This window comes from Vombatus ursinus, unplaced genomic scaffold, assembly GCF_900497805.2.
Source record: "Vombatus ursinus unplaced genomic scaffold, bare-nosed wombat genome assembly UNPS02009573.1, whole genome shotgun sequence".
NCBI lineage: Eukaryota > Metazoa > Chordata > Mammalia > Diprotodontia > Vombatidae > Vombatus > Vombatus ursinus.
In genome coordinates this window covers 18527037-18543837 of record NW_020949351.1, presented here as the reverse complement: position 1 = coordinate 18543837, position 16801 = coordinate 18527037, and the positions used below count along the sequence as shown (strand labels likewise).

The 16801-nt window shown below is 36.8% G+C and overlaps 1 protein-coding gene across 3 annotated transcripts in view; it reads left to right on the top strand.

The window, feature by feature from the left end:
• The first annotated feature begins 79 nt into the window (after positions 1 to 79).
• The window catches only part of FBXO15 (F-box protein 15), an 88205-nt gene continuing 71483 nt past the window's right edge, over positions 80 to 16801 (top strand). The window contains exons 1-2 of one of the 3 annotated variants that reach the window (XM_027852440.1): positions 80 to 362; positions 7662 to 7766. In XM_027852440.1, coding sequence (XP_027708241.1) covers positions 196 to 362; positions 7662 to 7766 — 272 coding nt within the window. In that variant the 5' untranslated portion in view covers positions 80 to 195. Of the gene's footprint in view, positions 363 to 684; positions 706 to 7661; positions 7767 to 16801 lie in introns of those variants that run through there. The other 2 variants (XM_027852438.1, XM_027852439.1) reach the window with 2 other exon arrangements.

Below are 16801 nucleotides of genomic sequence, written 5' to 3'. Positions count from 1 at the left end.
GGGCCGTGAGTGCGGAGACGCTGACGGTCGTTAGCGCTCCGGCCTCCTCTGCCGCCGCCTCCTCCGTCTCCTCCTCTTCCTCCTCCTCTTCCTCCTCCTCTTCCAGAGGGGGAAGGCCACGAGCCCCTCCCCTCTATCTGGGCTCCGGGCCGCCCTCGGGCTCCGTCCCGCCCGGGCCAGCGTTCTAGCGTCTCCATGGCGACCGGACGGGGCTGGATCCTCCGGCAGCACTGCAAGGGGCTGGTGCGGGCAGCGGAGGAGATCCCGTGGCAGCTGCGCCTGCCGCCAGTCGACGCCGCCTGGGCCTCCCCTCCCGCGCCCCTCGACAGGGCCCCGGGGCCCTATTTCTTCCGGAGGCCCAGGTAACCTAGCTGGGGGGAGGAGGAAGGGGAAGAGGAGGAGGAAAAGGGAAAGGAAGAGGGAGAGTTAGGGAAAGGAGAGGGGGAGGGGAGCCGAAGAGAAGCGGGGGGCGGGGGGCGGGGGGCGGGGGGTGGGGAGATACGCTGGCTTCTCGCGGTCGGAATTGGCCTCTGGGCCACCGAGACCTCAGGCCCCCGGGGGAGAGAACCACACCTCACGCTTGCGCGTGAGTGGGACGAGCGGCTGGGATCTCACCTCCGCCTTGTGGCCCCCGGGTTTCGTGGAGGGTGTGGCAGGGGCAGGAGGTGTGGGGAGGAATAGATCCGGAGCTGGAAGACATCGCAGGTGGGCAGCTTTATGGATGAGTATACCGAGGCCCAGAGATGTTAGGAGAGTGAATAGGGATCTTTCCTTTTGGGGCGTCTCTGTTGTTTCCTTTGTGCCAGCTACCTAGCGGAAGTTATTAACCTTTATTTTTATTTTTTGGAGTCATGGCCTCCTTTGGTAGTCTGCTGAAATCTGTGGACCCCTTCTCATATTGTTTTTAACGTTTATTTGCTTATCTATTTATTTTACATATTTATATATTGTTTTTAACATTTTTTTCAAATTTTGAGTTTCAAATTCTTCCCGTCCCTTATCCATTGAGAAGGCAAGCGGTATATCAATTACACATGTGGAGTCATGCAAAACATTTCCGTATTACCCATGTTGCCAAAAAAAAGGAACATAAAGTGAAAAAAGTATGTTTCAATCTGCACTCAGTTTATCAGTTCTCTCTTTCCAGGCAGTGGATAGCTTTTTAAAAAATTTGTTTTAAATCATGAGTCCTTTGGAATCGTCTTGAATCATTGTATTTTTGATTGGAATAGCCAAGTCTTTCACAGTTGTTCATCGTTATATTGCTGTTGCTGTATACAGTGTTGTTCTGGTTCTGCTCATTTCATTTTGCATCAATTCATATAAATGTTCCCAGATTTTTCTGAAACCATTGTGTTAGTCATTTCTTATAGCATAAAAATCTTCTGCTACAATCATGTACCACAGCTTGTTCAGCCATTCCACAATTGCCAGGCATCCTCTCAGTTTCCAATTCTTTGCCACCATAAAAAGAGCTGCTATAAATATTTTTGTACATGTAGGTCTTTTCCCTTTTTCTTTGCTCTTTTGGAAATACAGACCTAGTAGTGATGGTATTATTGGGTCAAAGGGTACATACAGTATTATAGCCTTATTATTGTTTTTAAATGCATAAAAATAAAATACATAGGTTTACAAAGGAAAACAATTATATTGGTATACAATTGCCCCAAAACAACATCAACTAAAACAAGTTTACAGGCCCCAGGTTAAGGCCCTCTGGCTAGTGTCTTTTTATTCTTCCAGCATTTTCAAATCACTTGCTGAACTCTTGGAGAATTCTGGAGGAAACTTGAAGAAATATCATACTTTTTATTTAATGGAAAACTCCAGTAAGGCCCAAGGAATTTCACCATCTCCACATGACTGGACTTAGAGGGAGAGAGACCCTGGCTACCAGAAATCTGTCAGTGAGGCAACCTGTGTTGCTCAGCATCAGTCAGACTCCAGGGAAGCTTAAGCTGGTGACTGTCTAAAAGGAAACTGTTGCCCAAAGTCTGTTCTCTGAAATAAATTCTGTACTATTTGTGCTTGCTTCTAATACCAAATATGAAATGGGTCTAGGCTGAGAAGGAACTTGGGACTTCTCCCTGTCTTCTTTTGACTTGTGTTACTGAAATCTGGGGGAGGGTTGGGTCTGAAATATACCCATCCAAATCCTTCTATGATTCGTAATATGCAGAGCAAAAGAAGACTTATTTAATAGATGACATTAATTCAATTCAACAAACATTAAGCGCCTTCCTTATGCTATCTACGTTTGGCTCTGGGAGAATGTGAAGACAGAGAAAAACGTGGAAAATATGAAGACAGAAACCTAACATTCTCTGCTCTCAAGACATTTATATTCCACTGGAGCTGAAACAAAATACATGCAAAATAATTTCCTTGGGAGAGAAGGAAGAGGAGAACACCAACAACTTGGGCCACCAGGGAAAGCCTTGTCTAAGAGGTGACAGCTGAGTTCAGAAGCCTTTAAGGAAGGTAGAGATTCCAAGAGACAGAGGTGAGGGGAGAGAGAGCATTCTAGGCATATGGGATAGTTTTTGCAAAGCTATAGAGGCAGCAGATAGAAAACCATATAGCAGTTGTAATAGGGAGGACATATTGAAGAAGGGGGATCATTTAGCTCCTCTGCTCTTTGGTTTTTAAAGCCCTTCACAGTCTGGTTCCAGACTACTTTTCCATGTTTATAGCATATTACTCCTCTTTCTGAGGTCTGCAGTCTAGTCAGACTGGCCTGTTTGCTTTTAAAAAATATGGTGTTGCTTCTCCTGCCTCTTTGTTTGCAAATTTGTGAATTCCCCATACCTGGAATGTACTGCCTTATCATTTCTGCCTCATAGAGTCCTTGGCATCCTTCAAAGCTCAGTTTGAGAGTCACCTTTTATAAGATACTCTGTGTTGATTCTCCCTCAACCCCAGTTGCCATCCTTATCTCCCTAGAAATAACTTGGTAATGTTCTATATACATGGTCCCCCTACCCGGACTAGAATGCTTGCTGTTTGAGTGCAGGGATTTTTGTTTCTTATGGGATAACTAGGTGGTCATATCTAGATGTCTTAACAGGCAGTTGATTATTGCAGGATGGATCTCAACACTGAGAAGAGGATAGTGATGAGATCACTGAAGAAGTGTGCAAAGGAGAGAAGAGGGCTTAGGAGAGCTCGCTGGGTGCAGACATGGGAAGGAGCAGGGTAATGGGTCATGGTTCAGCAAAGAAAACTCGGAAGGAACGGTGAGAAAGGAGAAAGCAGAGAAGAGTATCTAGGGGTAGTCCAGTGTCAGATACTGCAGAGAAGTCAAGAAGGATAAGGATGGAGAAAAAGCCATGGGATTTAGCATAGTTAACCTTGGACAGTGTAGATAAATGATGGAAATGCATATGACATTGACCATATCTATAACATAATATATATACATGCCATGTAAAATTGTTAACAGTGCACATTCAGAGTATACTTTGCTCATTTCTCCCACTGTTTGTGCCTTCTCCTGAAATTGCTTTATTATTTTGTATATGTTTATGTGCACGTGTGGTCTCTCCCAATACTTTGTTAGCACTTGAGGGCACAGACTATTTTGTTTTTGTCTTTGTATGCCTAATACCTAGCACAGTGCCTGAGAACATACTAGGTGCTTAATAACTGCTTGATTGATTTACTTATGTTTTCATTTGCTTTTTACGATAACTGAGTAAGAGAACTAGTACAAATGTTATTTATCCCTGTTTTTATCATTACTGAAACTGAGAGGTTGAAAGATTTGCTCTGGAATCACAGAGTTAATAAAAGTATAGATTAGGATTAGAACCCATATCCCCTGATTCCAGATATATACAGTGTTGGTTCTACTATGTCAGACTGTTACCATTGGTAGCTTTTTAGTCTAATCAAGTAGAGCTATCTCTCACAAATTCCAAATACTTTGGGGAATTGTTATATGACTTCAACACCCTTTTGGTACAGAATTATCTCTGATTAGAAGCAGCTAGGTGGTGCAGTGGATAGAGTGCTGGGCCTGGAATCAGGAAGATCCAGGTTCAAATCCTGCTTTTGACACTGAATTTATGGCCTTGGGCAAATCACATAACCTTAGTTTGCCTCAGTTTCTACAACTGTAAAATGGAATGGGGATAATAATAGCTTATACCTCCTAGGATTTTTGCAAGGAAACAATGACTTAATGTTTGCAAAGAGCTTAGCATACTTGCTGGAACACAGGCAGGCACCAAATAAATTTTTTTTATTGTGATGATTTTGATTATTACAGTATGCCAGTTCTGCATGATCTGTTACAGGAGTATATCTCTCTTTGCCTTTAGGACTTCTATTTTTGCCCCTTCAGTTCCATTTCTTTGGTCTTATTTATTTTTGAAGCTTCCTGTGTTTCCCTGGGGATATGTATTTGAGAGAGTTGGAAAAGAAAGAAGACAGGGTAGTGTGTAACCAAAGTAAGCTCTTACAACTGTTCTAGGTGACCTAAGTGAAGACTTTTTCCACACTGAAAAGGATAGCTCTCACTTGGCAGACGTGGCCTTTGAATCTGAGTGCCTTTTGAAGTAAAATTACAATTAGAGTACTCTTCTTAGGTAATATCTGTCTTGTCTTTAACTGGCATACTAATGACTTGTCTTTCCCATTGGGTCAACAGATCTTCACAGGATAATGGGGTATTATGTTGCACCCATATTTTCTAGTTCACAGATAGTAAAATTATTCTGAGTTCTTAGCACAGTTATCAACTCAGGAATTACAAATACCACAAACTCTTTGACAAATAACATGTTGAGAAGGCCACTAATAACTTGTTTAGTAGAAAAATACCCTGGCACTCAAATAGGAAATGTGAATTTTAAATTAGTTTGTCACTGTTACTGAAATTAGACTTTTTTGTGCCCTCTTTATAGGGGAGAACAGAAAGATTTTTATATCTTCAGCCTTTCGCTACTTTTTACATTGAGTGAACTTAGTGACAACATGATATGATTAGAGTGCCTTTTATTATGTTAGGCGCAGGAAGCTTGAGTATAATCCGTAATTTGTGGATTCATTGGTAAAGGAAAGACATTTACTAAGAATCATTTTGTTGACTGATTATTGTCCAAACAATTGGCAATTGTTAACTTCTCAAGATAAAACAGGAAAATTAGATATTAGTAAGGAATGCATGATTCTCTGTTTTAAAAAAAGGGTGTACTTATGGAATCCACAAATTTCATAATGCCTAAAATTTCTGAAATAGAGAAGAAATATAGAAAAATTATCAAAAAATTTTTTTCATACTTGGTGTAGTTCATTTTGGTATAGTGATAATTTGAGAACTAGGACTCAATCAATAAGTGACTTACTTTTTCCTTCAACTAAAATTTTCATTTTGGATAGCAAATAGGCTTTAATAGTGTCCAGGAATCAAATGAACATCTTAGCCTTGTTAGCTATATGGACACACGCATTTAGAAGGTGTACAGAACCTGCCGTATTGTTAATTGGCTAGCTCTCGAAATAGAGGGTTAATAAATGTTGTGCAGTTGGAGATGCTTGTTTTTAAAGGTACTTGAACAGTTAGGAAAGGATGATATGCTGGGAATAATCTAGGAATCAAGAGACACTGATTTTAGTACTGGCTTTGCAGCTAGTTAACTTATCTTTCGCAAATTATTTTTCTTGGTCCATTTTTTTTTAAATGAAGGGGCTAGACAAGATCATCTGTGCTTTTTTTTTTTTTTAGCCCTAGAATTCAACTACGTGTAAAAAGATCATTGGATTTGAAAAGGAGTTGGATTTGAGTCCCAGTTTTGCTACTTACTTTTCAGATGACTTTGAGCAAGTCTCCATTGTGTAATTTTGAATTGGGAGTAGATACCTGTAATACTTTCCTCACGAGGTTGTTGTGAGGAAGGTGCTTTGTAAAAACTGTAAAAGAAATTCATATGTGAAATATCATTAAATTGAAATGTTATTAAAAGAGGAGTGGGAATATTTAGTTCTTATTAAACTTTTCTGTTCTTTTGTGTAGTTTACAAGTGTTTGAGAATGCTATCATGCATGGATGACTTCATTCATTTTAGTTCCATTTTAGAAATACTCACTATTGTTTAGGCCCTTTATTCTTTCTTTATCGTAAGTACACTGTTTCTTTTACAAAAGAGAAACAACAATTATGTAAAAATATGTATTTATATAACTCTCAATTCACTCTAGTGAATTCCAGGGGCCATGTGGTAAAATTATATATGAATTAGAGAGGTCTAGATTTGTATTTTTCTGGGAGATTCCCTAAAAGTGAAAAAGTAGGTAAAAAGTAAGGTTGCTGTTTTATTTTTCATCACATACAGGTAAATATTGGTTAGTTTTAAAATAATTACTTATTCTTCTGCCATCATATAATTGTTATAGCTAGAGTTGGAACTGGTCAGTGTCCATCAGAGATTAGTAGACAACGGTGAATAAAAACATACTGACATGTTTCCAATTTGGTGCTTTATTTTTATAGTTAACAATTTTGGTAGCTCTTGAAGATTTACCAATTGCTTTCTTCATAGTAGCCCCAAATAGGAAAGTAATCCTATATAATTACTTGCATTTTACAGATGAAAAAGGTGATTCACTTGTCTGTAGTGTCATAGATAGGGTTAGAGTAGGGATTTGAACCCAGGTTTCTCTCGATTCAATCAACAAGTATTTTTAAAAATACATTTTCATTTATTTCATTAAGTATTCCCAGTTACATATAAAACATTTTTAACATTGGTTTAAAAAATTTTGAGTTCCAAATTCTCTTTCCCTCCTGCCCCTCTCCCACCCCTTGAGAAGGCATTATATCAATTATACCTGTGAAATCAAGTAAAACTTATTTCATATTAGCCATTCAGCAAGTATTTTTAAAAGACTGACTATATACCAGAGACTATACTAGATACTGGAAATAGAAAAATAAATCATTCCCTGCCCTCAAGGATTTTATATCCGAACTCGCATCATGCCATGTTATGTTACGTCATGTTAGGTCAATCTTTCTCCAAATCTAGCATAATTTCCTTGATGATATCAAACTGCTAGGTTTGTTAGTTGTCCTCTGGCAGTTTTTTTAAAATGAGTAAGTGAGAAGGATTGCTTAACCCCTCTCCCCCAAGGTATCTTAAAAACAGAAAAATCATCCGTTTGTTGTATTAAGAGCCCTGAATAAGCAGTTGTTCATCTCTCAAGATGAGAACAGAAATGTGAGAATAGACTTTATTCTATTATTTACTCATCTTAGAAGACAACATTTCATAGGCTTCTTAGCTACAATATAGTTATATGAGGGACATTCTAGTTTGAGTCCTTCAAGTTAATATTATAAGAGCTTACATAGTACTTTATAATTACTAAGATCTTAATGTATAGTACACCATCCTATTTGAGTTTTCTGTCAATCCCATGGCAGATATTTTGCAGATGAGGATACTTGGGCTCAGAAAGGTGATTTAACTTGTCCCAGTGTCACCCCAATAGTAAATTTTGGGGCCATGGATTCTTAGTCCTATTGGAATATTTTTTTTTTTACTATACTTCATATATTGCCTTTTCATTTATTTCCTTTTCTTTTCATTTTTGGATGCATTTGCAGTCTCCAATTGGTAATTATATAACTTTAATTTCTTCCTGATTATTTTCAGTAAGGGATCAGATGTCATGCTTAATCCTAAGTCTTCAGAGCAGTCTACCATGTGTGAAAGACATTGTACGAAGTCATCCGCAAAACTTTCTATGCACATAGAAGGGTAAGTAACAGAAGTAGTCTGTCATTTTGATTGCCATTCCTTTTAGGAGGAAAGGAGATTTGGGGGGGGGGTATGATACTGTATATATCAAATTGCTATTTTGGCTTTGAGTTCTTTAAAAATAGACAGAGGGGTGTAGGATGAATGTACAGTACAGAGGGGTTGATGTGAGTCATCAGCCTGTCATCATTATCATTTAGACTAGTTTTCTGAAACTAAATCTTTAAAAGTAGCAAGTAAATTTAATTTTCCTGTTGTTAAAGTGCCTTTAACATTTATTCTGTCTTCTGAGTAGAGACCAGCGGAAAGTGGGGGGAGAGAGAGCAGATTTTTTTGCTTTGAAAGCAGAGTATTCTCTTGAATTATCTGATGTTAGATGGTTTGGAAGATCATCTTCCCTTTAGAACTTGTGCTTCAACAGCAAGTTTAGGATTATAGGAGATTTCCTCTTTGTGATCAGATAAAATACTCTGTGAGATGTCAGGAAGCAGTGTACAATTTTCCAATATGAATTTGAAAAATAATTGGATGCCAGAGAAGAAAACCTAAGGACTTCAATTTTGTACTTAAACCTAAACATTGGAGAAATTCAGGAGATAGTATTTTTTGTGATAGGTTTTTGAATAGCTATATAATAATATATGTTAAGGAAGGAAGTGGAGGGCATTTCTATAGGCAGTTTTTCTGTAAGTATTTAAAAATATGAACTTTTAAGTTTTCCTTTTTTGGTGAAGAACAGATTTTGCTTACTATATTATTTAAACTTCTTTTGTAAATGCAGTGACCTTTTCCTTCCATTTCTCTTCTACCCCACCATATGAAATAATTAACCTAAGAGTGTAACACATTGTTGATATGAAGTATTGAATGAAAGGTGAGGGAAGGGAAAAAGCATTTTTAAAGCACCTACTACGTGCAAGGCACTGTGTTAATCACTTTACAAATATTAACTCCTTTGATCTTACAGCAACCCTAGGAAGTAGATTCTGATATTATCGTCACTTTACAGTTGAGTTAGTTGAGGAACGCAGAGGTTAAGTGACTTTCCCAGGGTCATACAGTAAGCATCTGAAACTAGATTTAAATTCAGGGATTCCTGACTCTAGGCCTAGCACTCCATCCACTGTATCACCTACCTGCTTTAATGAATAAACTTCATAGAAACTTAATGGAAGGCAATTAGAAGCAGCCTCTTTGGAGACTTATTAATGTCTTGTGAAGGCTTTCTTTTTTTAACTTTATTTGGAAATGACACATGATTGGTATAATTATTGTCCATTATGGCATTTCATGTTTGATTCCTTCTCTCCTTCCTCATTCCTGCCTGTTTTGACAACTAGGTAAAATACAAAAAAGTAGTAGTCACTTTCTGGTTTGCATTATTGACTTCTGTGCTAACTGAATCTCTCTTTGTTCTATTCTTTTTGGTTCTAAGCTACTTTTAGATTTGTGGTCAGTAGTCCCCCTTGTAATACATTACCATGATCAGTATGAAAACAATATTAGATCTTTACCTTTTAGGTTTTTAGGTTAATGCTGAACTATATCTGAGTTACTGTAGTGAGATGCAGGTATAAGATCTGAGCTATTTGGTCCCGAATTTTAGTCCTTTCTATATTCCAAATAACTAATTAGGTATTTAGCCTTGATACCTGTTACTAGTTGTATATTACTGTGTAAGTTAAGGTCATTTAATTTCACTTAATGGGATGGGCATAATTAAGAACGATGCAAACATTTGTGAAACTAGGATAGAATTCTGTTATTTAGTGAAGTTAATATCATAACTGCTCAGTTCTGTGTTAGGGAAAAGAGTAGCAGCACACAGTTACAGTTATCCCAAGAGAAGAATGTCTTGTGGTCTATCATGTAAATGACTTAAAAGAGATCATTTTTAGTAGGGGTTATTCCTTTGAATGTGGGTACAAGTTGAAAATGTTTTATTATAAATAACTTACTTGATATGCTCAAACTTACTTGTTTGAAATTGATTATTCATTGTATTTATGCATTCCATCCCAGAACCTTTTGTTACAACTGAAGTTCATCTGGTAATTTATTTTTTATTTTAGTTTTAAAATTTATTTTAAACTTAAATACAAAATAAGAAAAGAAAAAAAAACATTGCCATGCACATAGCAGAACATCAGAGAGGATTCAATATAGAGCAATATTTGGTAACTTTTAAATGAATTAATTTTTTATTAGAGTTCATCTTATAAAAAGCGTTCTGTTATTAATTCTTTAGTGGAATCTCATCTTCCTAATGGAGGAGTGAGTAATGCTAAGTATACAAATTGGGCTCTAATTTTCTGTTTGTATCTGAGTTTCGTATATATATATTTATGTCTATATATACATCTGTACATATATGTGTATATGTATGTTTTTATATACATATACACACGACAGTTAGTTAACCTAAAAATGTAAATTCCCTGGTCTAAAAAGGTTCCAAATTTGATTTTCTAATAATAGAGAAACAAAGTTTGAGCTAACTTTCATTATTTGACCTGATTACAATAAAAATTGTGTTAAGACCAATTTTGTAGGAAATTTGTAGCGGAGAAGAACATCTTTACAAGTGACCTGTACCAGAGAAGAACTGCTTTGAGACCACACACAAACCAGAGAGTTGCATCTGATGTTTCCAAAGACCCAAAGGGACCAGACTTTTATTTTACTGTTCACTTTTCTACCTTTTTCGACTTTTATCTGTAAGGTCTGCTTACCAAAGGGGATGGCCCCCTTCAGTTTTTCTCCTTTCCACTTACATTGTTTCCACTTACAAGCTCCATAGTTAAGAACCCTTGATAAAGTGTTTGTAATATCAGTTAGTGATTTATTGAGGAGACTTTGTTTCTCAATAGAATCAAATGGGGGTAAGTGAGAAATGATTATCTCTCTCTTGTATTTAATAATTAATTATTGTACCAGGATCAAGGTTGTCCCCTTTTCTACTTCCTTATCCAGAAATCAACCAATGTGGAAAATTTTTTCCAAAACATTTACCCAGCCGGGATGGCTGAAATGTAATCAAAGAAAGTAAAAGAAATTCTAAGTTTGGGCTAACCGGGTACATTCTTGCTCACTGTGTTTGCTCAGACAGGTCTGGTAAGTGTTGATTGTCCTTTTTGTTAGATAGATGATATGGAAATTGATAAGTCTCTTTGACCAAGATCTGGGTGACCCAAGTCATGTACCCAAGACTTCATTGTAATATTGTTCACCCTTTCATTGTAATATTCATTCTCTCTTTAATTGTTAGCTAATCAGAGTTGATTGCCACCTTCAGAAACACCTTCTTGTCAAAGGGCATATAAACTGTGAACCCACCACCATGAGTGTTCTTTGGTCTAAGAGAGATGGCCAAATAACCATCCTTTTATTAATAAACATGCTGGCCTTATTAATAAAATTATTAAATTACCCAGAAAAAGTAAATACATTAGAACTTTTTTTATAAAGCTAATGATCTGTGTCTTATGAGATGTGTTATATAAGGATTTTCTACTGAATTGTACTTAAAGTTATTTAGTGATGGTACTAAGTAATTCTATTTACTTCTTTTTTGAAGAGTTTTCTTTGTTTCAGATTAACTTCCAAACTTCTTTGAATTATATTGATATATATAAAAAGAAAATTAAAAGTATTCAGTATTTCCTAAAGAGACTTCTGTGCTTCTTTGAAGTGATCCTGAAATCTTGAAGGCTATGCTAGTGGAATTTAAGGTCTTATAGTTTGTATTAAAATGAGAACGCTCTGTTTGAGTACCAGTACCTCCATAAGTATGGCGATATTTATCATTAATAGACTCACTAGGTAATGAAATTGGCCTTGGCAAGTCAGAATGAAGAAAAATGATCAGTCCTGTTCACGCCTTTTTTGTTTTTCTAATGTTAGAAAAGGGAGAAGAGGAGAGCACTAAGAGGAACTCATTATAAAAACTATAAATGTTTAATTAATTGTTGGTTCTTTTGATATGTCAACAAATGAGATCGTATACTACTAGAAAAATTGAGTTACAATATTACTGCAAGACATCTAGTTGCTTTAGGATACTGAAAGAACCCACAAACTACTACAGCGAGCAAATACTTATTTTACCAAGCAGAGACATCTTAGCCAAAGGCAAAACAAGTTTGTAGTCTGAAGTCATTTGCAAAATATTATGGAGAATAGTGCAAGATTGTGAATATCATCTCACAAAATAATGAAGAACAGTGGAGGGGAAATAAATTTGCAGGAAGTTTGGTGTTAGATCCAACTAAGCCACACTATCCAAAGAACATTTTCAGATTAAACTTGGAGGGAGAGAACAAACAGATGGAAAATGTAACAGATTTGTCAGCATTTCTGTAGTCACTTAGACAGCAGTGGAATTACCACAGGTGAATTTGAAACTTATGTACTGTTTGAGAAATGGAAATGACACTTAGGAGGATAAAGTTGATAAGAGCTGTTGGTCCAGACCAATTACATACAGAAGAAGTTTGTACTATAGATGACACAATTAAGTATTGAGGGTTAATTTATATGATATCTCAATGTATCATATGTACCAATGAGAAGAATGTATCAGTTGTTTGAAAATAATGCCACCACAATGTTTGAAGCCACACAATACAATAGGGCCTCTTCACTGAAATTTATAACCATTCAACTGAGTTGAACCATCCACAAAGGGAGAAAAAAACAACAAAAAATTAAATTGTTCTGGTTATAATATGCAATTGGTTAGGGAATCCTATGTGTTTGTCTACAAATACATCTGTCTTTGATAGAATTGATTAAATGAGAGAAGATTTGTAAAATGCTGAGAACAGTGCCTGGCATGTAGTAACACTATATAAATGCTTATTCTGTCTGTTCCTTTCCCTGTTAGACAATGACTGTAAATGAACAATGAACAGGAACAAAGATTGAATAACAATCGAGTGGGCACAATTGCATATGAGAAATATTGTAGCAGTTTTCATTAATCTCAAGGTACTTCCTGATGCAAAGCCGTATCTTTTTAACTGTACTCTTTTGTCAGTGCTAAATACATGGAACACCGTAGATTCCAAAACATCAGAATAGTATGTGAGCCAAATGGTGATGGACATACACACTGTGGTCATAAGCAATCTTGTAGCATGTTACCAGTGAAGATTTAGGTACAAGAAATGGCATAATAAGTAGCATCCAGGAAATGTATAACAAATCAGTTTATCAAATGTTTGTGTTTCAGGCAGCATGCTAAATACTAAGGATAAAAAAAACCAAAACAAAACTGAGTCTCTGCCTTTACAGAGTTTATATTGCTAATGGGAAGACCATATGTAAATAGGAACATACAAAATAATTTCAGAGATTGAGGGACAACACTGATGAATAGCCAGGGCTGCACTGGTACCTATAGAATTTTAAAAGACCTAGAGGAAGGGATGGCTAGATGTGTGTTGGATATGTCATTTATGCAGAATTCATGCAAGGACGTAGACCAGAATTGCATAGAATAAGAAAGTGTGGTTGGGATAAACTCAGTCAATAAGCTGAAATCACAGTTCTGTTGAAATAATTGATAAGTTAAATGTGCATTTTATGTGTATATGTACATATGGTGCATATATACATATATGTTGATATATTTATATTGTGTATATAAATACACACATATCTTTCCTACAGTCATGGAAAGTATTTCTTGTCATTCAGTGTCCCTGAAGTTTCTTGCAGGAAGAGAATGAAGTTTACTTTCTCTAGTCATCAAGGCTCAATCTAATGAAAGTTTAAACAATTTCTAAGGAAAGTGAATCTTTTTTAAAAGCTAAGACAGAAGGTTTATTCTATAACAGCAATAATTGGGGCAGCTAAGTGGCGTGGTGAATAGAGCACCGGCCCTGGATTCAGGAGGACCTGAGTTCAAATCCAGCCTCAGGCACATGACATTTACTAGCTGCGTGACACTGAGCAAGTCACTTAACCCCATTGCCTAGCCGAAAAAAAAGAAAATAAATATAACAGCAATAATAGTTGTTAACTCACTGATGAGAGTAAATTGACATATAGTGAATAGAGTGGGTTCTGGAGTCAGCAATCTGTCAGTCAACAGATACATTGCTAGATGTCTACTATATGGCAAGCACTGTGCTAGGTTCTGGGATTACAAGAACAAAAACGAAATGGTCCTTGACTTCAAGGAGCTTCTGTTTTATTGGTGTTAAAACAACATGCTCACATATAAATCTGTACAAAGTAAATAGTATTTTGGCTCAGTGGGAGGTACTTAGAACCTTGAGGAAGACCTCAATATAAGTCCTGCCTCTGGCACATACTGGTTATGTGACTGGGCAAATCAAGGCACCAGATGACCCTCTGGTAATATAAATTGCCAAACAGTTGCTGATATACATTGATAGAGGGATTTTCCTCACTACCAGTTCCTGTAGAAATGAAATAAATTACAGGTCAGCAACAATAATAAAATATATAGATGCTTTTCTACCTTTATTTGTTATTAAACAGGAGGCCTTATTCTAGTGCACATTAAAAAAATGTTTCAGTACTTCAAGGAAATGTGGTTTTCATGTGGAACTCTGAGAGTTGTAGTGGTTGAAAAATCCATCACACTGTTCAACCTAGTGATGGGCATCAGTGAATTTTTAGCTAAGTTGGTTCTTGGATGACAGGTATCTAACCTGCTACCAGACTGTTACTTGGCAGAGCATCTAGGTGGCAGAGCTTGCCAGACCTTGTCCTTTATTGGCTTAACCTTTGACATCCCAGATCACCTACATGTCATTCTTAGCAAACAAAATGAGCAAAGGGATAAAGGTAGTAAAGTATAGGATATGTTCCAAGAATAGTGGTATGTTCATTTTGGCTAGAGTATAGATCTTGAGGGGAACAACTTAGCATGGTTTTAGGTTATTGTGGGTCTTGAATCCCAGGGAAAAGAATTTTTAACTTTCCTCCATAGTCAGTAAAGAGCCTTTGAAAATTTTGGGACAGATGATAGTACTAATGCAGTTATGAGTAGGACGAGAGTGGGGAGGAAATAGGAACCACAATCAATCATGACAGCTGTATCGACTAACTGTAGAAATTCCCCAACTACCTGTTGGCATAATAGTGGAAAGTAAGGAGAAATAAAGTTGTTGGTATAACTATAAAGTGGTTACTATCATCCACTGCTTTAATTATTTGTTGTCCTTGGACAAGAGACACCTACAGTCTTATGTAAATGGTTACCTCATTCCTGAGGTTTTGTCTAAAAGGACTTCTTTTACAACTGTAAAAGTATTTGGTTACTTTTTCTTGTCTTCTTCCCTGGAACAGGGAGTAAATATCTTCCTATCCTGACAACAAACCCGGCCAGCTGCATAATAGATATTGCTCCAGAAGTCCCACTTTTCTATCTTGATTGATTCCCCCGCCTTTTCTTGTGAAATCAGCAGCTGATTGCAGCAACAATCTCCTAATGCACAGATTTTTATATTTTAGATTTTTATAACTTTCTAGGCCTCCTGAGAATACACGGCCAATCAGCAGCATTCTTTGGAAACTTAAGACAAAGAAGTAATACTTTTCACAAGAGAAAATTCCCTGTCAGTGGCTTCTGTGGTTCTTTCTGTCTCAGATGTTTTGTGAAAACATATCCTGCATTAATTGTATATTCTGTGCCTATCCTTTAAAAAAAAAAAAGCAAAACAAAACCATAGACTAGCAGATTCCTGTAAGATAGTTGATCAGTATTTTTTCATAATTAAGGTTTAGGAAAACACATTTTCTCCATTTGAATCACCATAGGGAGGTGGTTGTGTGATTGGGGTAATCCTTTTATGTTGGTCAGAGTTTGTATTATCTGGTAGTTTTGTGTTTTCCACTTTGTACTTATCCTTCTGTTTAAGGTTTGCTGAACCTGTTTCTATGGCCCTCAATGTCAGGAACTCCCCACAGGCTGTCATACAATTGTAATGTTTCATAGAATCCTAGGATCTATCTATCTGGAAGGGACCTGGGGAGAGGATTAGGCCCAACAATTTCCCTTAGTCAAGTGAATGCTTAAACCCTTCAGAAAACCTTGTAGGAACCTGATTTCACCTTGAAGTACCAAGAAAGTCATCTGAAAGATTTGGTGGTTACTCTTGAGGAGGACTGAATTAAAAATGGATGAATGTGGGAAAGGTAAGGATGGTCAAATGGTAAGTCTGTGATCTCTAATTGTAACTAGTGTGATTTCAAATAAATTGGGAAATACTAAATCATTTTCTGGTAGGCTTTAAAAATATTCTTCTTCATATTAGTAAAGGATGTGTTTTCCAGTTTATGATCCCATGAGTCCTAATATAGACCAATAGTAACCTTCTTGTGAGAGTCTCTGAAGTCCTCTGAGATATAGTTACTAAACTGTACTGATTAAAAGGGCCAAACCCAGTAAGTGGAGATTTATGAAGAACCTACTGTATGCTTGACACTGTGCTAAATTCTGGGAATTAAAAGAAAAAAGTGAAATTGTCTTTGCCTTTAAGTAGTAAATTAGGGGAGACAACATGTATAGACATACATTTGTACAAAATAAATGTTTAAATACAAGATGATTTTCTTGGGAGAAGATATAAATGTCTGGGGGAGGAGTTGGGAAAGGCCTCATGGGGAAGATGATACTTGAGCTGAACTTTGAAGGAAATGAGAGGTTTTAAGAGGAAGAAGAAAGGAAGAAGTACATGGGGAGAGTTTCTGCAAAGGCCTGGAAATAAAAGTTGGAGTTTCGTTTGTGAGAAACACAACTAGTTTTTTTGTTATGCTTTTGGGTCACTTTATTGGATTATTGAAAAGTTCATGAGGAAAGAATTTTTTCTTTCTAATAAAACAAGAAAGGGTAATGATACAAATTACCTTAAAAGCAGCTAGTTGGTATAGTGGATAGAGCACTGGGCTTGAAGTCAGGAAGACCTGAGTTCAGATTTGACCTTAGACACTAGCTGTATGTTATAGTTGAGTCCAATTCTCTATGACCCCATTTGGGGTTTGCTTGGCAAGGATAATGG